This window comes from Leptodactylus fuscus, chromosome 1 (assembly GCF_031893055.1).
Source record: "Leptodactylus fuscus isolate aLepFus1 chromosome 1, aLepFus1.hap2, whole genome shotgun sequence".
Classification (NCBI taxonomy): domain Eukaryota; kingdom Metazoa; phylum Chordata; class Amphibia; order Anura; family Leptodactylidae; genus Leptodactylus; species Leptodactylus fuscus.
In genome coordinates, this window is record NC_134265.1 from 318,053,878 (window position 1) to 318,078,188 (window position 24,311).

The following is a 24,311-nucleotide window of genomic DNA, read 5'->3' on the forward strand; positions in this document are numbered from 1 at the left end:
TGTCAAAGCTGCCGGCTTTCTACTGTAATAAACAGCAGAAACCCAGTACCAATACCCACAATCAGTGCCCGCACTGTAATGTATATTGTCTATCTTCTTGGAGAAGACCACCCCTTCTAGGTTTCCTAAGGCTGAGGCCCCACGTTGCGGAAACGCAGCTTTTTTTGTTGCAGATTTTGCTGAGGTTTTTTGAGCCAAAGCCAAGAATGGCTAGAAAAGTAATGGGAAGTATATAGGAAGTTCTTATACTTCTATCTTCTGCTCAATTCACTCCTGGCTTTGGCTCAAAAAACCGCAGCAAAATCTGCAACAAAAAAAATCTGCGTTTCCACAACATGGGGCCTCAGCCTGAGGCTAAGGCCCCATGGGCCGTAATCGCAGCGCTAAAGCGTTGTGGAAAGAACCGCAGCGTGAACGCACTGCGGTTCTTTCCACAGCGCTTTCAACAGAAAGTTAGCAAAATTTTCCTCTGTGGACTTTGTCCCAATTATATATATGGGAAAGCCGCCGGCGTTTCCGTAGATATAATTGGCATGCTGTGATTTGCAAAGCCGCAATGGCTTTGCAAATCGCAGCGTGTCCACGCTGCGATTTCTTCCGCAAAGTGGGCAGGGGATTCACATGAATCTCATCCACTTTGCCTGCACTGTACAACACTGCTATTTTTCCCGCAGTGTCTCCGCTGTGGGCAAATTTCGGTGTTTACGTCCCATGGGGCCCCGGCCTAAAAGAGGAAAAGCATGGTCAACCCGCCACAACCTGTAAGACATGTTCACTGTATAGCGCTAGGTAAAACCAGTGAGTTGGTATGTAAAGGTGTAGCACACTGCACTGCAGAGAGAGAGTCTGATGAACTATAGATATGATGTACCAGTGTGCACTGGAGTGAGCTGGCCAGTTTCTGCAGGTTGGCCCCCAGTCTCTTGAATGGGATCGGAGAAGCAATAACCCATAACAACCATTACACAGAGTATACATCAGTACTGCTAGCTCTCACCTCAGCATTGGTCCAGATGTAGGCAACTGATATCGACATTGTCTTAAAGATGGTCCATAAAGTGGAGTGTCAGTTCTCATTTTACTGTTTAGCGAGGTTTAACATAACAAGCAGTATATACTTACCTGTTTGTGCTGCCAGGGATCCAGCGGTCTCTGTTCAGATCTCCTCTTTTCCTGACCTTTGGCCTGCACATCAGCCATTAGTGACTGGACAGTGGTGCTCTGATCAAGCAGTGTAGCACCAGCACTCAACTACTGACTGGCTTAAGCGGTCATGCATGGGGAACATCAACTAAGACCAGGGATCAAATTAGAAAACATGGCTGCCGACTTCTGCTCCGGAAGTGACATGACATCCATTGATCACATGGCAATGTTACAGCTTAGACCCAATCAAATAAATTGGACTGCAGTATAGCCATGTTTACAATGGGCACGATGTCACTTCCTAAAAAGGTGGCAGCCATGTTTCCTTATCGCAGATAACCCCTTTAAAGTTGGTCTTCTGCTTAAGTGCACTGTGCAAGTCTTGTACCATTCTCTCCCCAGAGCACCAAGCCTTGCCTGGTATGGTTGTGCAACACTTTAAGAGATAATTTAGAGGATCACATAATGGCCACAATTCCTGTTCCACCCATGGGTCTTTGTGGCCTATAGTTACAACACCAGAGGCATATTAGATTTTGTAAAAGTTGAAGTTGTATCAGGAACTGCAATAACCTTTCATAAAGGAGTATAGTTTGACATATTAGTCCTTTTTTTTTTACCGTACCTATGTGAAATGCAAATTGAAAGAAAAATAAAAGTTTTATTTCTGAAATAAACTGAATCCATAATTTAGCAATTGACAAACAAAGAGAACACATGAGTACAAGGCACTTCACGTAATGCTTTGTATTTCTTAGACAATGTAATATTCAGTAAATTCACTAATCAAAATGTGCAAATTGCACCAAATAACTGGTGTATATGCCGTGCACTGCATGTATTAATTTAAACAGCAGGAAATGGGTGTGGCTTAGTAGGAAAGAGGTGTGGTTTAAGATTCAAAACTGTGTTCCAAAATTATGCCAACATTTTGGTGAACGATCTAGCCAGCCAATCAGTTGTAAGAGGTCCAACCCCTGTTTGCAGCTCAGGTCACGCAGTCTGTTTGCAGCTCAATACTATTCAAGTGAATGGGCTGAGCTGCAACATCAAGCACAGCTGCTATGCAATGGACAGCATTGTGCTTAGTAAGTAGTGAAGATGCAGCGTTCACCCCAAATCACTGGCAGGGGTTGCGGATGTCTCAAGGATCGGGCATCAATTATTAAAGGGGTTGTCTAACTTATAATTTTATTTAATATTGCTAAAATATAACAAACCTGCCTCGTGGTCTCAGTTTCCAGTGCTGGCAGCTCAGTCTATATATAAACTGGTCCGCTGGCTGATTGTGCTGGTGACAACTGCTACCAATCACGGGTCTCAGCAGTGACCTCTTCACAAACAGCACATTACAGCAATCACATGCAGATTGTGAAGAGGTCACCAAAAACGGTGACAACAGACGGGGAAGCCTGTATACAGATGAATTGAGCTGACAACACCGGAAACAGAGGCCCGGAGAGTGGAGTAATGGTTTATGTTTAAAGGGCCCCTTATTAAATAATAAATTAGGAGTTGGAACACCCTTTTAAGCCTGAAACTCCCTTTATACCCAAAGTATCACATTTTCCATCCAGCAGGGGCCACTGTGATAAATCTGGTGCGTTTTTCAATGACTGGTCCAAGTATTAGACAGGTTTAATAAATCTTCCCCAGTATTCCTGATCCGTTGACCTGACAGAACACATAATCCATTCACAGAAAGTGCCTCTTATTTTCTTCCAGATTGTATAGATTTTGAAGCTACTACACATAATTGATGACAGGCCCGGATGCCGCCGACTGCATTGCAGTCTCGATCTAGGTCTCCTGTCTTTATAAAGCGTCAGGCCTCAGCTTCCACCTGCAGAGAGGTTGTAAAATCCTTAGTTAATTCTCTAACATCTTCCTGTGTTGTCGGTGGAACACCTGAAGCTACATCCTCCAAGGCCTTCTCTTTTTTGCATTGCCTCAGGCATTTGTCCAGCCTTTTGATGAACAGGTCAATATCTTGCCTCTTAATACCGATGGCTGAGGCCGCATTCAGGTAAGCGCATGGATAGTCATTGCTGTGAGACATGAAACCCTTAAAAACATATCCGCTGACTGTCTGTGATGTTCCAAGAGGCACGACCCTGGAAAAGATGAAGAAAAGAAAGTTATAGCTACACAAATGTAAGCGAGTACTTGTAAATCCATATACTAATACATAAGAATAGTATAATAGTAGAAAAATACATAGACTAGAGGTAAAGAGCATGGTAAACATGACAATAACATTGTTTGATGGGTACAGAGCAAATGTGGGTGAGAAATGGGCCAGGAGGAATTTACAGGGGGGTAGTTGTGGACAAATTCCTCCAGTATTAACACATTGGTGACCAAACTACAAAGGTTTGGTAAGTGGGCCGATCTCACCATGACTTAGACATACCTCCCAACTTTCAGAAGACGCAAAGATGGACAGGTTTGGTGGTGTACACAATACGATGCAGTACATTTTTTTGTGTTAAGCCATGCCCCTAACCCCATTCATGTCCCCCTATAACCCACCTATTTCTAGTATGTCCCAACACAATAATAGCGCCCTTCAATGTATAACACACAGTGGTGATGTCTCCTTAGTTCCCAACACACATTATAATGTCTGCATAGTGAGCCTGCACAGTATGATGTCCCCTAAATAAACCCACACAGTATACTGTCACCTATGTGGCCCTACACAGTATACTGTCCCCTAGATAACCCCACACAGTATACTGTCACCTATATGGCCCTACACAGTATACTGTCACCTAGATAACCCCACACAGTATACGGTCTCTTATGTGGCCCTACACAGTATACTGTCCCCTAGATAACCCCACACAGTATACTGTCACCTAGATAACCCCACACAGTATACTGTCTCCTATGTGGCCCTACACAGTATACTGTCCCCTAGATAACCCCACACAGTATACGGTCACCTAGATAACCCCACACAGTATACTGTCCCCTAGATAACCCCACACAGTATACTGTCACCTAGATAACCCCACACAGTATACTGTCACCTAGATAACCCCACACAGTATACTGTCTCCTATGTGGCCCTACACAGTATACTGTCCCCTAGATAACCCCACACAGTATACGGTCACCTAGATAACCCCACACAGTATACTGTCACCTATGTGGCCTACACAGTATACTGTCACCTAGATAACCCCACACACTATACTGCCTCCTATGTGGTCCTACACAGTGTAACATCCCATAAGTGACCCAACACAATTTCCCTTACATAACCCCACACATTACACTGTGAACTAGGTGGCTCAAACACGGTACATTGTTCCCTAAATGGCCCCAACACAATACTGTTCCCTATGTTCCCCTATGTCTTCTGTAACTATCCCACTGGATCCAGGACAGCCAACAGAGCCCCTGCAGTTTGGTCTATGGTTAATATGGCCCAAGTTTCACACACATGTAACCAGGACCATGTAGCAGTCATCTGTACAGCCAAGAAGCATGGACCAGGACATAGTGCAGATTTATCAAGCATTGATGCTGCACAATACGGCTTTTGGGCTAAGCAGAGGGTTTATGGCACTTTTCCCCACACACATGAATGTGTTGGTTGTGGAGTTGCTACAATTTATCAAAAATTTCCAACGTGTTTGTAGCTGGAAGAGCCTGGAAACAATGCCAAGTTCTACCTGGCATTGTATGGAACAGGAGATTAATCACCAGGGCGACCCCCATTGCTGAAACTGTGGCCGCTGCACCTGGGGATAGACCGCTACACCGCTCATAGGCTGCACCGCTCTTGATAAATCTCCCCTATTGTTTCTCCCCAGATACAACAAGCAGTAAGATTTCTTTGCTCAGTGAACAATATCTCTACTTTTCTGAGCCATGCATTATGTTACGTTTATGATACTATTGTTGTGTGCTCATCCTTATTCTATAGGGACCCCATATACATGCAGATAAAAAGGTACTGCTGAAGGCGTGCAATAACCCAAAGCTATTCATAGAAAATTACTGAATTTTCACATTTAAGAGTTCCTTTTATATAAGGAAATGGTCCCAATTCCACATTACACTTATTGGCAAAAAGAAGAATAATGCAAGTTGCTGAAATGGAATGAAAATTTCTGTGTGTGAATGTAATGATGATATATGTAAGGGACTACAATATTAGAGCCAAAGGAGGACTGTAAGGGGGAAACTGTACAATTGAAAGTAGGCTCTAGGAGCCTGTTGGACAGCCTCTAGCCTGGATACAAGAGGAGATATAGTTGGGCATGGTACGGTATATGTATGACCTCAGATGTAGTAGCTGGGCCTGTAGATGCTGCACACTTGTAGGTTGCCAAAGTTGGCATCCAAGCTGGTCCCATAACTGATTGGTGACCAGACGCACCAAGGAAACGTTGCCATTTGGAGAAGACATTCCTGGGGAAACTCTTGTGGTGGACATATATTGTCCTGCTGAAAAATGCCAATTGGAAACCCTGCCATAAGACACAACACATGCGGCCACAGGATGTCCTGCACATATCACTGAACTATTAGTGTCCCTCATATCACTACTATTGGTGACAGATGTTGTATGCCATGGCTCCCCAGATCATCACACCAGCCGTTGGGGTAGAGTGTTGCTCCACAGCACAAGTAGTAGAGAAGACTTCACCATGTGGCCTCCATACTGAAACCTGACCATTGTCAGAACTCAAACGGAACTGGATTTATTGCTGAAGATGATACAGTTTGGTTTGCTTACTCAATAAGCTACTGCAAATGAAATCGATAGCAACCGACAGGGCACATAATGGGAGCTGGGACACCAAATTTCATTCTTCTAAGCTCCAGGGGTTGTGCAATGAAGGTGCCACCTGTGTCTAGATAGTAGACAAGGAAACTCCTTGTGCACCAGTTATCATGTATGTATCGCCTAGAACTGCAACAAATAACTGCATACCAAGTTTTCAGACAATCCAACATTTAATCTGGGTGCAAATTTCTTTGTGAAATAGTGTATTTTCTCACTAGGGTTACACGCTTTGTCCACTTGATGTTTTCCATTTCCAGTTCCCATTAAAAATCCCATTCACACCACATAAAAAAAAAAAATAATAATTTCACCAATCACAGTTTTAGATCGTATAGATGCTACATAGAGAGTAACACCTCAAATGGGGTACGGGGCACTGATGTCTTATTACTGCACTGATTTTTTTTGAAAGATTTAAAAATGGCCGAGAATTTATAGGATCAGAGTCTACTAACAAAGCGCCCCTCCCTCCCGTGTACTCTGTATCTGTTTACTAGCAGTGAGGTAGGATGTGGATCAGCTGCTGTACTTCCCAGCAGTACAGAGACATTACCGCCTCAGCTGAATATGATCCATGAGGCTGCTGAACACCAGACATGTGAATACAGCAGTTTTTCTCAGAACTGGTCAAAAAAAAAATTATAATAATTCAGAGTAATAAAAGCATTTTACACTTAAAGGGGACAGGTCAGCATTCCTGGGTGGGGTAAAAAGTAAGTTCTTGTCATTATCAGGAAATAATCCTAAGAATCTCTTCTTACCCTAGGCTCACACTAGCACTGTCTTTTCCGGACTGTGCCCCGATGCTGCGGTATGAGGAACAACCCCCCCCCCCCCCCCCGACAGTACCCTTCCATAGTCTTGTACTATCAGGGGGGGGTGTTCCGTACCGCCCAGTGGTACACATACTGGAAAGTAGACAGTGCGCTGAATTCAGTGCACTCCAGTATTATTTCATGGGAATCACAAGTTCCAGAACAAACGCATAAAGAAAAAATTTCCTTAACCACTGACCATGGGACCGCCCATAGACTATATACGTCCGGGAAGTGGTTGCCTTGTTCTGACAGGACGTGCCAGTATGTCCTGTCAGAACACAGCTATTGCACGAGATCGTGCAGTTGCTGAAGCTGGGAGCCAGCTGTAACTTCACCCGGAGCTCCCAGAGAGAAGACAGGGAAGGTTTATTCCCTTCCCTACCTTCTCGATTGCTGTGTATACAGCGCTCAATGAGCGCTGTATACACAGCTATGGGCGCCGCCATAATGCAGCCGTCCTCTGACCCAGTGGTCACGTGATCCGCCGGGATCAGTGTCTTGCAAGAGCTACTGGGTCCTACAAGACCCAGATCAGCTCTGTATACTGCGTATACAGCGTGCAGGAGGCTGGATTCCTCCTGCAACTGGGGCTAAAAGTACCAGGCCCAGTTAGAGCAGAAATCCGCCTCTAATACAAAAAAAAAATATATATTATCAGATGTCCCCAAAGGTCTCTTATGACCTTATTGGGACACCATCTGAAGAAAAAAAAAAAAGTTTTTTTTTTTTTTTTTTAAATAAAAAAACAAGAAAATAATGCGCCAATAAAATGTCGTTATTAAAGGTTATAGCCCCACCCCCGACAACACCATATAAAATAAAAATTACCATAATGGAGAGGAAAAACTATTTTATAAAGTTTTTCAGTGGCACTTTGTGTTATTAAATAAAAAAAAAAAAAAAAAAAAAAAAAAAAGAAAAAGTGAAAACCAGACACAATTTCCCTCCTATTTTGTTTATATTTTCCCGGATATAAAAAAAATTAAAACATATTCGAAAATAAAACCAACAAAAAAATAAAGCCCTATGTGTCTCCAAAAAAAGACGCAAAAATTAGTTGACTGAGACATACAAGAAAAATGTTACAGCCCTCTAAACTGCACATACAAAATAAACCGAAAATGTGTCTGGTCCTGGACCACAAATTGGCCCGGTACTGAAGCGGTTAAAGCATGGTTAAAATTTTAACAACTTGTGATTTTCTGGCAGTATTTGTGTCACTACTAAATTTTGTAATATACTGCATTATAAGTTTTGGCTACTTTTGGTGAAATCCTGCACTTCTTTATTCTTTCCCTTGCTTCTGTATTGAGAGCTGAAGTCTGTACACTGCTTCATGTAGGCTCATGTATAATGCAGGGAAGCAAAGGCTGTAGGGGAGGGGACACTACAGGTATATCTTAGTCATTATAAAACGTAGTACAGTGTTTCTGGTGTCACATGAAAGAGGAGATACTCAACTTTTCAGAACTGAAGGCATATCTAACAAGATAGAAGAAAGCAGACAAACACTACAGTGAATGGAGAAGGATGCAGACAGCGGGTGCACCATCTGTATCAGACCTCACCAACTATGTGCAATTTGCAGCAGACAGGAGTCCCTCAAGGCATACATACCCGGATGTGACGGCTACCATGGCACCCCTATAGCTTTACCCCTAAGCCCCACCAATTACAACACACTTTTTTCCAAGAACCCACTCACCGGGCACCGGACACTTGTCTTGTGAAGAGCATAGAACCAAGCTGTGTGATGGCCGAGGCGTCCTTCTCACTCAGACTCTTCAGAGACATAGCTTTATGGTTACAAGAGAGCAAGAAGTAAAACATTACATGTAGGAATGGTATATAATGCTATATGCCTAATATGCAGAACTTCAAAGAACAACAAGAATAAAAAAGTTAAAAAAAAAATAGAAACACAACATTATAATATACACCTATAATAAATAGGAGCTGTATCCCAGTGCTGTATATAACCAAGAATCCCAGAGGTGATATTTAACAGCCGCACATCTTACTGATTACTTTATTAGTCGCATAGTGAGTGCGACAAGAAGATCCCCATTAGTCAAGGAGATTTGTTCTTTGTCTGATACAGATTACAGATAAAATGAGAGCGCACATCCCATAACAGGTCCTATATACAGTAAGACACTTTATGATATGCTCACATTGGTGCTTCGTCTGCATTGATCAGGTTCTTTGGGGGGACCCAAACAACAGAGGCAGACCAACAGAGGTTATACACGGAGCCGAGCAGACCCCATTGATATAATGGGGTCCGTCAGGTGTCCGTGGCACTTTTTCCAAAGGCTACTATCATGCAGACACCTTACGATTCTCAGTTTGCTACCAATAAGTCCAGTCTTGGCAATCGTCATCGGGCAAGGTACATAACTGCCATAACTCTCTGCCCTAATACTTCGCTATATCACTAGAGACAATTTATATCAGCCTGGAGTCCAAGCTGTACAAAGCTGTTTTCTAGGACTTAAAGGGTATGTTCACACAGAGTTTTTTGCACACAGATTTTGACACGGAATCCGCCTCAAAATCTGCCTGCAAAAATGGCTCCTATTCACTTCAATGGGAGCTGCTCGCTTTTTTCCCCCTGCTAGCTAGTAGTGGCTTTGGGTTCATGTAAAAGGAATGACAGATGCCATCATTGTTTGTTTGTTTTTTCACGGACCCATCGGCTTGCATTGATGTGATGCATCCACGTCAGCAACAAAAAATGTATGAATAAATAGACTGAAAATGAATGGATCTGAATGCGGTCTACAATAAATGCAGGCATGAAAAATAGCAAAGCTAACAAGTCCGAAAACATTTTTGCAAACACATGGACAAAAAAAAATAAAAAATTCCTTTTGCAAATAACTTAAATTAAAGAGATATCCAGATAAATGGATGAAAGTGTTACCATTTAGGCCATGTTCACATAGCTTAAAGTTACTTTTTTTTAAATATATATATATATATATATATATATATATATATATATATATATATATTCCTATGAAAAAGTTTGGGCACCCCTATTAATCTTAATCATTTTTAGTTCTAAATATTTTGGTGTTTGCAGCAGCCATTTCAGTTTGATATATCTAATAACTGATGGACACAGTAATATTTCAGGATTGAAATGAGGTTTATTGTACTAACAGAAAATGTGCAATATGCATTAAACCAAAATTTGACTGGTGCAAAAGTATGGGCACCTCAACAGAAAAGTGACATTAATATTTAGTAGATCCTCCTTTTGCAAAGATAACAGCCTCTAGTCGCTTCCTGTAGCTTTTAATCAGTTCCTGGATCCTGGATAAAGGTATTTTGGACAAACAATTCAAGTTCAGTTAAGTTAGATGGTCGCCGAGCATGGACAGCCCGCTTCAAATCATCCCACAGATGTTCAATGATATTCAGGTCTGGGGACTGGGATGGCCATTCCAGAACATTGTAATTGTTCCTCTGCATGAATGCCTGAGGATTTGGAGCGGTGTTTTGGATCATTGTCTTGCTGAAATATCCATCCCCGGCGTAACTTCAACTTCGTCACTGATTCTTGAACATTATTCTCAAGAATCTGCTGATACTGAGTGGAATCCATGCGACCCTCAACTTTAACAAGATTCCCGATGCCGGCATTGGCCACACAGCCCCAAAGCATGATGGAACCTCCACCAAATTTTACAGTGGGTAGCATGTGTTTTTCTTGGAATGCTGTTTCTTTTTGGACGCCATGCATAACGCCTTTTTTTATAACCAAACAACTCAATTTTTGTTTCCAAAATGAAGCTGCCTTGTCCAAATGTGCTTTTTCATACCTCAGGCAACTCTATTTGTGGCGTACGTGCAGAAACGGCTTCTTTCTCATCACTCTCCCATACAGCTTCTATTTGTGCAAAGTGCGCTGTATAGTTGACCGATGCACAGTGACACCATCTGCAGCAAGATGATGCTGCAGCTCTTTGGAGGTGGTCTGTGGATTGTCCTTGACTGTTCTCACCATTCTTCTTCTCTGCCTTTCTGATATTTTTCTTGGCCTGCCACTTCTGGGCTTAACAAGAACTGTCCCTGTGGTCTTCCATTTCCTTACTATGTTCCTCACAGTGGAAACTGACAGGTTAAATCTCTGAGACAAGTTTTTGTATCCTTCCCCTGAACAACTATGTTGAACAATCTTTGTTTTCAGATCATTTGAGAGTTGTTTTGAGTAGCCCATGATGCCACTCTTCAGAGGAGATTCAAATAGGAGATCAACTTGCAATTGGCCACCTTAAATACCTTTTCTTATGATTGGATACATCTGGCTATGAAGTTCAAAGCTCACTGAGGTTGCAAAACCAATTTTGTGCTTCAGTAAGTCAGTAAAAAGTAGTTAGGGGAATTCAAATCAATAAAATGATAAGGGTGCCCATACTTTTGCACCGGTCAAATTTTGGTTTAATGCATATTGCACATTTTCTGTTAGTACAATAAACCTCATTTCAATCCTGAAATATTACTGTATCCATCAGTTATTAGATATATCAAACTGAAATGGCTGTTGCAAACACCAAAATATTTAGAACAAAAAATGATTAAGATTAATAGGGGTGCCCAAACTTTTTCATAGGACTGTATATACACACACACACACACGAATTGTGTGAACAGCACCATATACTTCCCACTGAAATGGAATACAGATTGCAGACGTGTTTAATGTGTAATATGGAGAACGTATAGCCTTATAGTCCGAAACATACACCCCGCACCCTACTTTTTGCATTTAGCTCACATCTGGTAAATTTTTCTTCTATATACCTTAATGTGTGGTAAGGAGACGACATAAAGAGAGTCAGAGTATATGTGTCTTAAGGTACAATCAAGACATCTTAAAGTAAAATGTGTGTCACCGACGACAGAATCCCAGGAGGCTCTGACAACCATTTCCTTGCAGTTGAATACTTCATAGCATTAATAGGCTTAATGTCACATTGCACAAAGGTAAGTATCAGAGACCATTTGTGCTCGGCATTCACACAGCGCCATAAAGAAATGGATCCATTGATTGTACTAAACCATTACGTCCGGCCTAAGTGCTTACTGCAAGTATCCCTTTGTGCTGATAATACAGATTCGCTGCAGACACAGTCAGCGAACACAGAACAAAATGTATCCGAGATGACACTTATTTTACATCGTTTTATCTGAATATGAAGCTCTATACATGAAGAAACAGATTTAAAGAACACCTGACAGGGGGCCTGTGCTGACACTTATTTTCCCTGTAGTGCCCTCAGCAGGGGAAAAAGCGGTATTTCATGGCGCCCATCTGGCACGGAGTCCCTGAGAGCAGGGACTATTCTTTGCTTAGGACCCCTAATATGGATGATGGAGAATCCAAAAAACAGGGCACCCTCCTCTAGAACATCCTTATTACTTAATACAGACAGCTCTTTTAGGAAGATGCATTCTGAGATTATTATATAGATGCACGATTCTTATAATATCAGATTATTGGGGGTCTGACTCTTGCCCTCTCCTTCATGAAGATGGGCTGGTGCTCAGACCAGGTCTGAAGTCTCTTCGAGGGTCATATAAGACCATACACCACCACGCTGCACACTAGTAGAGGCAGGTTTGGTCCCATTTACCTAAACAGAGAGGAGCTTCTACAAAGCAATGTTATGTGCAAATCAGGACTCTAAAATAGCACGTATATGTGCAAACAGCACATAAGGGAGTCTGTCACGGGAACTGATCCTTCCCAAATCAGCAGCAACGTTAAATGGATGATTTTCATCTGCGTAAAAGCTTTTCATCCCCCTCCACTTTGGCGTTAAGGTAAATTCACACAGAATTTTTTGGTCAGGCCGTATTCGCCTCAAAACCCTGACCAATAAGACGGTTCCCATTGAAATCCTTACCGCTCCTGAGATCTGAACTTTATTCTTAATTTGCAAACAAACTTTTTGGAGCAACAAGGGTATCACTATTGGTCTTATAATACCAAAAATGCTTCCTATTGCCCAGAATCTCATCTATGCTCTGATAGAAAGAGTCAGTGAACACATAATCCTACCTGGATATTGGTGCACACGCAGTATAGCCTGAGCCTGCCATGGCCAAGACTGGCAGTACTGCACCTGCACCAGATTCTGTACTATACTGCACATGTCTGAACACTTCAGGCCTCACCTAAAAGTGCCTAAACCAGCTATTACCGAGAAGATGGGTGGGGGTAGGGGAAATTACCAGTATAAGGCCAAAGCCCCACATAACGGGCCATAAGGCTTTAACAGGAAGTCTGCATAGTTTTCTTCTGATCCCATTATACCTATGGAAATGCCAGCAGTTTCCCTATGTATAATTAGCATGCTGCAACTTCCAAAACCACAATGGAAATCGCAGCGTTTCTGCTGCACATATTTTTCAAGCAGTGTGTGGATGGGATTAGCTAGAATCCCATCCACTATGCAGCAGCTGTAAAGGGTACGTTCATACAAAGCAATTTGTTGTGGATTTGGGGGTGAATTCCATCATGCCTCCCATTGTTTATATATTAGAAAAAAAAAAAAAAAAAAAAAAAAAGCAGCATGTTACTCAATCTTGCCATGGATTCTGTGACTCATCTACGCCTAATTTGCAGTGGAAAGCTACTTTGTTTACAATTTTCTACTTTTAATCCCCTTATCTGTCCTCTAGGGGACGGAGAGCGTTTCCTATCAGCATAAAAAGGTGTCAGTATACAATCAGTATGTGCATCAGTCCGTTTTAAAGTCTCAAACTGAATTCAAACGGACTATTGGCATACTGATGTGTGAATATAGCCTTAGGGCAAAGTGGATGGGATTCTAGTGAATCCAATGCCCACTCTGTGGTAAAAACCGCCATGCGTACATTCTGTGATTTCCAAAAACATGGAAATCGCAGCTTGCAATTTTATTTATGGAAATGCTAGCGGTTTCCCCATAGATATAATTGTAACAGAAAGTCCATGGAGGAAAACTCTCCAAACTTTCTGCCTAAAGTAATGTGGGAAGAACCGTGATGCGGTGCCGCCATGTTTTTTCTCGCAGCACTTTATTGCTGTGAACGTCCCGTGAGGCCTTAGCTTTAGGCTCCATGTTGCAGAAACGCAGCTTTATTTGTTGCAAAATCTGCAACAAAAAAAGCTGTGTTTCTGCAACGTGGGGCCTCAGCCTTAAAGTGGTTTTCGGAAACTGGACAAGCTATGGAAGGGCCCGGGGCAGGTGTAACAATCCTCAGCCAGTGGTCATGTGGGGCATAGAACAGCAAACAATGGAGTGCCAGGGACAGGGGAGTAGGTTTCAGTTATTTTTAATGTTACACCTGTCCAGAGCCCCCTCCATAGCACATCCCCCTAAGTTGAATTTAATAGTCTATTCACTCCCATATCAAAACAGCAGAGCAATGTCATGCTACATCACAAGATACATGTAGTAAATCAATTAGGCCCCAGCATAGGGGGCTACAGAGATTACACAAATTACACTAGAAAATAGAATATTAGTCCATAACTATATAGTTTCCAAGACCCAACATTATCAGCAGGATAGAGGATAAATACCTGATCAGTAGGAGTTTGACTTCTATGACCCCCACCGATTTGAAGAACGAGGGAGTTTTTTTCCTGTTGTGTATTTAACCTATCTGCAGCCGCCAACTGAATGTAGGTGCAAAGAACACATCCAAGCTCATAATGCAAAGCGCTGCAGAATAGGATGGCGCTATACAAGTAAGCATAATAAAGAAATAATACGCATAGTAACTTTAAATAGAGTGTCAGAGATAGCAGAGTGCTGTACTTCAGCTCCATCATAGTGAGAGGGAGCATGGATGGATCCCGTCCAGCACGGGCATACCTACATTTATTCGACAGATCAAGGCTTGCTGAATGCACAACAGAAGTAAAACACCCTTGTTCTCAGGATAATTAGGGGTCTCAGATTAGACCCCCACTGATCCGATATTTATCCTCCCATGGATAAGGGATAAATATTCTTCATGGCGTAACCCCCTCTGACTACCACATCCACCTATGTGGAATAAGAATGTCTATATCTTATAACATCATTGCAGCATTTCCACGGTCCATAGGGAATCTGTAGTAGTCCAGGTAAAAAAATCTAAATAATAATAATAAAAAATAATTGATTACATCCACCATCATACTCACCTGCCCCCGATGCTCTGGTGCCTCCCAGTCATGTATGCTTCTGCTGTTTCAGTGTCTTTGCAAAGTGAAATTGCCGAGACATCCCGGACCACGTGACCGCTCAGGCCAATTGGCGGCATCAGGAAGAGACGCCAGGATGTCAAAGGTGCGACTAGACAAGAACAGATTTCAAGTGAACACTGGAACAGCAGGACCGGCCCACGCTGGGAGATACCAGAGCACCAGGAAAAGGTGAATGTTTTTTTTTTTTTTTTCAAATTTATTTAAAAAATAAATAAATAAATAAAAAGTTTATCCTGGACAACCCCTTTAATGGCCTATCCTTAGGATAAGTCATTGATGGGAGCTAGATCCTGCCGACCATCTGTTTGAATAGCCTGTGGAGTTCACAAGCACTATGGTCTCTATCGGTCACATGATACAGCAGCAGCTCAGTCCCATTCAAGTGGATGGGGCTATGCTGCAATACCAAGCATAGACACTACGATATGTACAATGTTGTGCTTTTTATTTGGTGAAGAGGACACAGCGCTGACGCAAAAGCTGCGGCCTCTTCAACCAGCTGATCTGTGGGGATCGCAGATGTTTGACCCAATCCAATCACATATTGATGACCTATACTAAAGAAAAGGTCATCAATATGCAAGTCCCAAAAAACCCTTTTAACAAAAGTATGTATTGCATAGGACTATGGGAGTGCTTTTGGCACAACTGCATTGAAACACTTGTTATATAAAAAGTACAATAAAGGAAATAAAGGTCTCAAAATTACATTTTTCATACTGATGACCTATCCACAAGATTGGTCAATACGTCATCAGTATGTGATCTGCGGGGGTCCGAGTGGTGCTGAAGTTCACCGGAAACCACCGCTATACAATAGGCAGGGCTATTACTTGAATAGGTGCTGAACATGCTCCCCATCCAATCGCTACTGAAACAGCTGATCTGTGCAGGGTTAGGGCGTCAGACACGCACAGATCATATACTGAGGATTACTGTGGTTAGGTCATCAGTATGAAAGAAAAATTTGGAGGGGTGGCTCAGTGGTTAGCACTGCAGCCTTGCAGTGCTGGAGCCCTGGGTTTGAATCTTGCCAAGGGCAAAAACCATCTGCAAGGAGTTTGTATGTTCTCCCCGTGTTTGCATGGATTTCCATCCCATACTCCAAAAGACATACTGATAGGGTAAAATGTACATTGTGAGCTACATCAGAGAGAAAAAAAACAACAACAACAAAAAAACAAAAAAATAATTTGGGGCCAGAAACCCCTTGAATTATAATTTTATGCACTTACCCAATGAAATGGGATTATGTGGGGTATCTAGTAACCTCTCATTATGTTTCGCTGCCAAAGCTTTCAGTTTGTTGGCAAGATACGTAAATAATTCCTAGAAGAAAAAGAAAAAAAAAATGGTTGCTTAACTATAAAGATCCAGAAAACCATGATGATACTGATGGAAATAGTTCCATGACTATAACACAGATACTGTGTGTGTATATATATATATATATATATATATATATATATATATATATATATATATATATATAGTTGGAGTAATACACCTGAGAATGTAATAATCCTGTGGTCTATAGTGACACCCAGAGGAACCCAATATACTGCACACTATGGGCACATATATAATATAGCTGCAGGCACACCAGTCTGATTCCAATGCAGGGATTTTTATTTTTGTGTAGATACAGTTTGCTGTTTGGTCACACCAAAATTCCCCCCATTTTTAGATCCTCTACATGTCGCTGATACACACATAGGTGCTTCAGTCTTTTATTATCATAGGACCTAAGTAAGGAAGCCGATAAAGTACAGAGTATTCCAAGACGTGCAGGATAGCAGGCACCACCAGGGCATACATATGGCAGGTAATCTAAATTTGCATGGAAAGCTTAAAGGTTTGCAAATTAAATACCCTATTAGGACACAATGGGATATTGAAATAGCTTGTCCCTTCTTTTCAGTAGTCTGAAAGTCTCCTTGTGCATTGCGCATCAGTGATCCTGCATGACTGGCACTCTATTCACTGCTATGGGACTGCCGAAAATTATCTTTGCCAGCTCCATGAGCACTTGGCACTGAACACAGTGACCCATCACACCACCCAATATCCCAAGATAAGCCACTGGAAAATAAGGGAAAGGAAAAAAAAAAACCCACATGGGGTGCCCATTAGTAGTACCATCAAACCTTGTACATGAAACGTCCAGTTGGCACATGAGGAAGAAAGGACCAGGCACGTTGAAATAATGAGGAGTCGCCTTCGGAGGTGTCTGGCAGCATCTTACTCTTGCTGTTTAGAACATTGGCCATGTTTGCATGTGTAAGAAGAGTTCAATAGGAATAGCTGTGGGCTAAAATGGGCATCTTTATTCTTAGGCTCTATACACACTAACAGGAGTCCCGGGTGAGTGCTGCCTGCGATCCGTGAAGACGTGGAGTAAGTGCTTTTTGACAGATTAAAAACATGGCTTAGTTCTCACAGGCCTGACTCTCCTAGTGAAAGTCAACGGGCAAATATCTTAAAATTGTCTAAAATCAAAACGGTCACAATTCATATTCGGGTGCGCAGACTGAGGTTTACTCATCCCAGACCCTGAGCCATGCTCTGGACTCCTAGGCCAAGCTCATAAAAAAACCCCACATTGGTGCTGACAGCCATAAAAAACATGGCCGAAAATTGACGTAGTCACACGAATATAGACCAAGTGAGTTAGTGAAGTACCCCTTTAAGGACGCTGCCCTTTGCGTCCATCCCTGGCGGTATACAGGGTTACAATAAAGCGGTTTAATAAGCATGGCGAGATTGGCAGATGGAAGGTCAGCCCGCTGGTTATCAGTGATGTAAATCTCGGGAGGATAAATTAATAATATGCCATGTTTAATCAGATAGTGAGCGGATAACGCTATCACAGAGCCGTCTCCTTCAGCTGACCGCAGATTTGTGCGATGATGGTTGCCCTTGGTCTTACCCATCAATAAAATGCATTAAGTATCAGCAGTTTTATCAAAGGAAGGGAATACCATGCGAGTCATCTCCATCAATCACACTGACTTTTTATAACTTCTAGCTGCGACTATAACTTCACCCCCCTCCCCCCACCTCGTACACGCACACATCCGGTTCGGTCACACACAAACAGATGAGAATTCTATTTAAAGCAAATTAATAGACCTTTTGGGCTCGGAGGAGTCTTATTTTCAGGGGTCAAATCAATAACAGGCTTTTTTCCTGCGCTACTTGGAAGGGGAACTTAATAGCACCCCAAGCAAACGCGATGCGAGGTTTCAGAGAAATGAGATGGCGCCGGCATTGATTTTTATGTACTATATTTAACTTAATTTCAGCCCTTCTTTTCTGATGAACAATTGGAAAATTCTGAAAGCTGAAGTGCGCGCGAGGACTGCAGAGCAAGCAATGGACGTTTTTATCCTGTAATTTTGGTGGGGAGAATCCGCAAAATAAATCAATGTCAAACGGTAGATGGTACCACGGTGGTAAAGGCTAAATTAGATTGAAAAAATATAAAAACAAATTATCCTTTGTGTTTTTATAGCAATTGATTCTCAATACGATATTATATAGGATCCAAGGATAAACAACAGGGAAGGTCATTTCTAGATTAGTCACGAAGAGGCGGATTCTTAAAGGCGTCTTGGTATCACCACCTAAAGGCTGGAAACACACCTGTAGGTTGTGATGTACTAACCCGCCACAAGTGGATCCAGCAGGAAGGAGAAGAAGAAGGCGGCCTTACATCATATTTCCCCTCCTTTTGAATCCACATCTGACCTAGGGCGCGTTCGCACAGTCGTTCTGTCAGGTCTTTTGGTCTGTCACATGACCAGAAGAACGGAAAGACAATGGGGTAAATGTATAAAGACTGGTATATCGTACGCCAGTCTTAATAAACAGCCTGTCTGATACATGGAACAGGACAGTTATGAAGAGGCTTCGGCCTCTTCATAAATTTGTCGGATGTCCCTGTGTTGTGATGGAAATCTATGTTAGGTAGGAAGTGGTGTAGATTTTCATTCTATCCCACGACATAAAACTGGCAGGAGTTATAATAAATCTTTTGGGTCGATGCATTGTTGCTTCAGCCCAATCCGTGCCCTACCCACGTTCGCACAATATGGTGAATGAGGCACAAATCGGGGCTTGTGGCGCACTTTTAGTACAATATCATCCCTCTATGCCAGAAAACTGATGATTTTTCCCCCAATCTAATGATGGACGTGATTGCATCCAGAGGGACCACGCCGACTATTATGGGATTTGTTGGGTGTTAATTATTCTTTCCAAGAAGTCACCATACGAAAAAGTTGCATTTACCTGATTTTTTTTGCCCAAGATTTCAGATGGACTAAAAGATTCACTTTTCTAAAGTCCAAGCAAAGTTATACCAAACATTAGAAAAACGGTCCGCAGTACAACGGCATACCTTCCTTTCTGTCAATAGATTCTTATATCCACTTGCACCAAGGGACAGCAGTGTTATCAGGACATCCAGAGATGGAGACGCTGATGCTCTCCCAGGATACATTTTGCTAATTTCTTCAAGGAAAGATTCGTCAAACCCTGCGACAACAGCGCCACCTACAGGAACCATGAAGTTCTTGTCTAAACTCTGCACAAATGCATCAATCCTGCCCCTACGGGCACCCTGAACACAACAGAAAAAGGTTATAGTAATCATTTTCCATCTCTTTAGTAGAATTGTTTACGTGTTTGCATAAATTCTTCATAATCTACATAGGTAATGGGTGAACTATATGCAGGCGAATGCACCAAATCATATAGATGCAGCCTCCTACACACACACATATATATATATATATATATATATATATATATATATATATATATATATATATATATATATATAAAATCTATATCACATTTCTGGGGTATACAGTACCTGCTGGATAAGATGCATACATTTGGAAGACTGGACGCCATAGGCATTATTAACTATGTGAGGAATATCATACTTGGCACAGAGCTCTGCCAGTTCCTCCAGTCTGAAGAAGAACAAAGACAGTGAATACGTAACACACTATTATGGATTAGAAGGAAGTATTTAAAAAAATAAAAAAATAATATTTTATATTACCTGTCAGGCACACGAGGGGCGAAACACGATGTAGTTGAGTGAACACAAAGAATATTCTCCGCTCCCAGCTCAACGATTCTAGACTCTACACCATTCAGATCAGTGCGCAGTTCATCCCCTTCCAGAACATTCTCAATTACGACCGGCTCAAAACCTAGACATAGTGGGAAAGTATAGAAGGTTATCAAGGTTTTCCAGGTCTGTAATACTGATGACCTATCCTTAGGTCCAACACGCCGCCGATAAGGGAGCCCTGCACAGTCACAGTCAAATAAATAGGAGTGACCTGCAATACCAAGCACAACCACTATAAAATGTATGGTGCTGTACTTCCTATGCAGTGAAGAGACCACAGGGGTTCTGAGTGTCGGGGCCCCAACAATATAATATTGAGGACCTATCGTACAGATAGGTCATCAATATAATTGGACCAGAAGACCCCCTTTAATTGGGTATTCAGCACCAGGGACTCCTCACTACAAAAGCTGGTGTAAATTAGAACTTGGCAGTGGCCAAATGAATGGATGTACGGAGTGCAGGCGCTGCAGAAATATGGGATGACCATATATCCTATTAGCTCATAGGCGTCTTAGAGAGAAATCTCTGACAACATACATCCAACGGACCCCATTACAGTCAATGAGGTTCTCCATTTTAGCAGTCCGTTTTTCTGGTCCTACGATAGGCCACAACATTTCACCCACAGCAGAACTAAGCATTACTGGTGAAAAACATGACTTTTCAACAATTTTGTTTGCATTTGTTCCCCTTGATACTGTTGCTAATCTGTGCTGTCGGGGACAGGCTCTGGATAGAATCAGACTCCTTCCCCCTCTGGCAACATAGTCCTTTCTCAGGCCTAATGCACACCACTGTAGTTTGTTGCCATATACTCATTGTAATTATGGATCAGTAATGGTGGATAATATACGGATTAATTTCTATGGCCTTATACAAACACCCATTTTGTAGAAAACTGCCACAACATACAGAACAGGCCCTATATCTGTCCACTTGTGGCTCAGTCAATTTAAGTGTATGGGTCAATGAAAAATCACAAAGGACACACTCAGCTGCCAATCCATCTGTTCCCTTTTACTAACCCCTACACTTTGCGTCCTACCTTTATGCTCCAGGGGGCACACGAAATCCAAAAAGGGAAATCGTTTTCAATTGGTTCCTGCCATCAAATGAAAAGTGCAAAGGAATAAAAGGAAGACACAAGGAGAAGCAGGACTAGCCTGGATCAACTTGAAAGAAACCGGATTTGGAGGACCTGACAACGACTGGAGCCTCTGACTACAAAGGACATTAAAATCGAACACTAGTGAGGTGCAAAGACAAAACTTTGGTAAGGCAGACTACCATTTTGTTGCACCCAATAGTAAATAAAGACATAGGGTCTACGGTATATATATTTTATGGTATATAGCCGTGGTGGCAAAGGGAATCACGTGTGCCAGAGGTGGCACTCAGAGCCCTCTCTGTGGGCACCCATCTGAGGAAAGATTATACTGTGTGGACGCCACTTTGTAGCAGATTGTGCTGTGTGGGGGCCACTGTGGAGCAGATTATACTATGTGGGGATCACTGTGGAAGATATTGTACTATGTGGGGGCCACTCATTATTTATATTACACACTATCTGTTTTAAAGCAGACATGTCATATTATTACAGGCTGTAATAACATTGCACAGTCACTATAAGGGCCCGTTCACACGGGCACAGAGGGGACGGATTATGGCGTGGAATTCACGTTATAATCCACCCCCTCACAATGGTGGTCTATGGAGACCGCTAGCGTTAGCTTTTCAGCCAGCATTTTTTTGCTGCTAAACCTTTCTTGAGGAGGATTCTGCCTCAGGAAGTCAATAGAAGTGAACTGGCAAAAACCGCAACGTGTTTTTTTTTTTGTTTTTTTTTTAAAGGTCCATTCATTGTCCGGGAGGGAAAAACTACCTGGCGTTTTCTGAAGTGGCTTTTACCAAAAAATGCTCCAAAAAACGCCTCAAGGTCCAAAACCCACTTCCTAATTAGAAAGCAGTTTTTTCCAGACCAAATTACACCACACAGTAGTCATGTGTGAACTAAGCCTAGAATAGATCCTTTGCAATTTAAATATTGAATATTAATTGTTCCATATTATACCAAAAGCAGACTTATCATTTCAGTACAAAACTGTTTTGTATCATTGAAAGCTCTGTAATGCCCCAATACACGACTGTATTTTGGGGGTCCATAATTGTCCACAATTGTGGATCCACACAGAATTAAGGTTAAATTGCCGTGTTGGCACTTTGTGATAAATTGGTGGGTTTTGGGTTGCAGTTTGGGCACTCGGTCTCTAAAAGGTTTGCCATCACTGGTATATAGTAATACTAATGCAGAGGCTCCTTACCCGATAGGCAGGGCAATATACTATTTCTATTGGCTGTGCCGCAGTGAACAGATCCCTATGCAGACTTGGCTGTGGGGAGAAAACTGGTGCACATACATGCTGAGTCTGGCTAGAAACCGGTATATTTGGCGTGCCCGATGCCTTCATCCTCTAGAAGTTAACCATTGTTTGACCCGCTGGCAGTACTTTCTTTCCTTCCTCCCTGCTAATCTGAGCATGCATTATTAAAAAAGGCGCAGTTGACAGCTGTCTCTTCCATTTGGCCGGCATTACACTGTTTACATCCCATTACATCAATATGTTTAGTGTAAGTGCTGGAAGAACTTGCGGGGCATATGCCAAGAGTAGCTGTAGGTGCCAATTCACCTGGCAGTGTGAACATCCGCAAACCATACTACACAATACAGCGGACTACACAATCGCACATCATGATTTGGCGCTCCTGCAGCCCCCTGCAAAACCCTTATCTCAAGGCAACTTTCCCTTCCCCATAAACAGCCAGGACAGTCTGTACTCTGCACGCCCAGACGCTGTGTATGGGTTTCCCATATTGGTAGCAATAGGCGTACAAGTACAGAAGCAGTAAGGGAGTGGATGATTTTGGACATAAATGAGGTAAACTACTGAAAGTAAACACATTACAACCAAAAAAAAAATAAAATGAAAGTTTAGTTAAGCATTACCTGCAGTAATCATCGACTTGAAGCACGACTTCTGGTCTATCCGCGGCCAAATAATATATTTCGCTTTTGGCCTTTTATGCCGCAACGTCAGGAAGCAAAGAGTTAAACTCATTCCAGTTGCCATAGGAACAACAAAGCAGCTTGTTGCGGTCCGCACACCTGTAATGAGAAGTCAACAGTACAATGAGTCATTTTTCATTGCATTGTGCTCGGAAGTGATGTGAAGTGTAATTGATGAGTCCACCCGCCTGCCGTCCGCAGAATATCCAGCACCACCGAATTTGTTAATTTATTCAGGAGACTGGAGCCTGCAGCTTTAGGCTGCACCGCAGATATATCCCCCGACCTTCCAATACCGTGGATAAGTCTGCAAGATAAAAGAAAAAAATGGAAATTATCAAAAATGATCAAAACTCTGCCATAGGAAAACGTATCTCCTGCTGATCCTCACTAGTGCTCAGGTCCAAACTGGGACATTTAAGAAACGGAATATTTAGGTCATTTATTACTAAGGCTTTAGGTCAAACATTCTGTGCTAATATGGATGGGGCTTTTCTTTTATACAGAGCGCCAAACCTTCTAGCCACCACTAGGGGGAGCTTAAGAGTTCAGTGCATACACTTATTTTTTATTGATATCAAAAGTAAGATTGGGTTTATACATTATGGATACAATAAGGGGAACTTATTAAAGTTACTGAACCCGTCACATTAATTGCTCACATGGCACATCAGCAGCTCAGTGCCATTCTAGTCAACAGAGCCAAGCTGCAATAACAAGCAGAATCCTTACAATAGGTAAGGTGCGGTGCTTAGCATTCAGTGAAGAGGCCTTAGCACTCACCCCAACGCTCTGGCCTCTTCAACCGACTGATCTGTGGAGGTGCCTGGTATCAGACCCCATCCAATCACATTATGAGGAAGTAAGGATAGGCCAACTATAGATAAAATTTCCAAAAACCACTTTCATTTTATAAAATAGAGGATAAATTGCAGATCGTTGGGGATCTGACTGCTGATCCTGAGAATGGGGGTGCAAGGTTCTGTTGGCAGCAATGAAGGCAAAGCCCTTCTGTCTGGAAGTGTTCCTACGGCCCAGGTCACATCTGCATTTCGGTTTCTGTTTGGGGTGTC

The 24,311-nt window shown here is 42.2% G+C and overlaps 1 protein-coding gene across 1 annotated transcript in view; it reads right to left on the reverse strand.

Annotated features, from left to right (window-relative positions):
* Positions 1-1,827: 1,827 nt before the first annotated feature.
* Positions 1,828-24,311, reverse strand: part of SEPSECS (Sep (O-phosphoserine) tRNA:Sec (selenocysteine) tRNA synthase) — a 29,190-nt gene continuing 6,706 nt past the window's right edge. Inside the window, exons 3-10 of the mRNA XM_075266163.1 lie at positions 23,427-23,545; positions 23,179-23,337; positions 20,097-20,250; positions 19,902-20,004; positions 19,425-19,646; positions 16,258-16,351; positions 8,474-8,564; positions 1,828-3,260 (exon numbers count right to left, since the gene is read on the reverse strand). Of these exons, the coding sequence (XP_075122264.1) occupies positions 2,972-3,260; positions 8,474-8,564; positions 16,258-16,351; positions 19,425-19,646; positions 19,902-20,004; positions 20,097-20,250; positions 23,179-23,337; positions 23,427-23,545 (1,231 nt within the window). The 3' untranslated portion in view covers positions 1,828-2,971. The remainder of the gene's footprint in view (positions 3,261-8,473; positions 8,565-16,257; positions 16,352-19,424; positions 19,647-19,901; positions 20,005-20,096; positions 20,251-23,178; positions 23,338-23,426; positions 23,546-24,311) is intronic.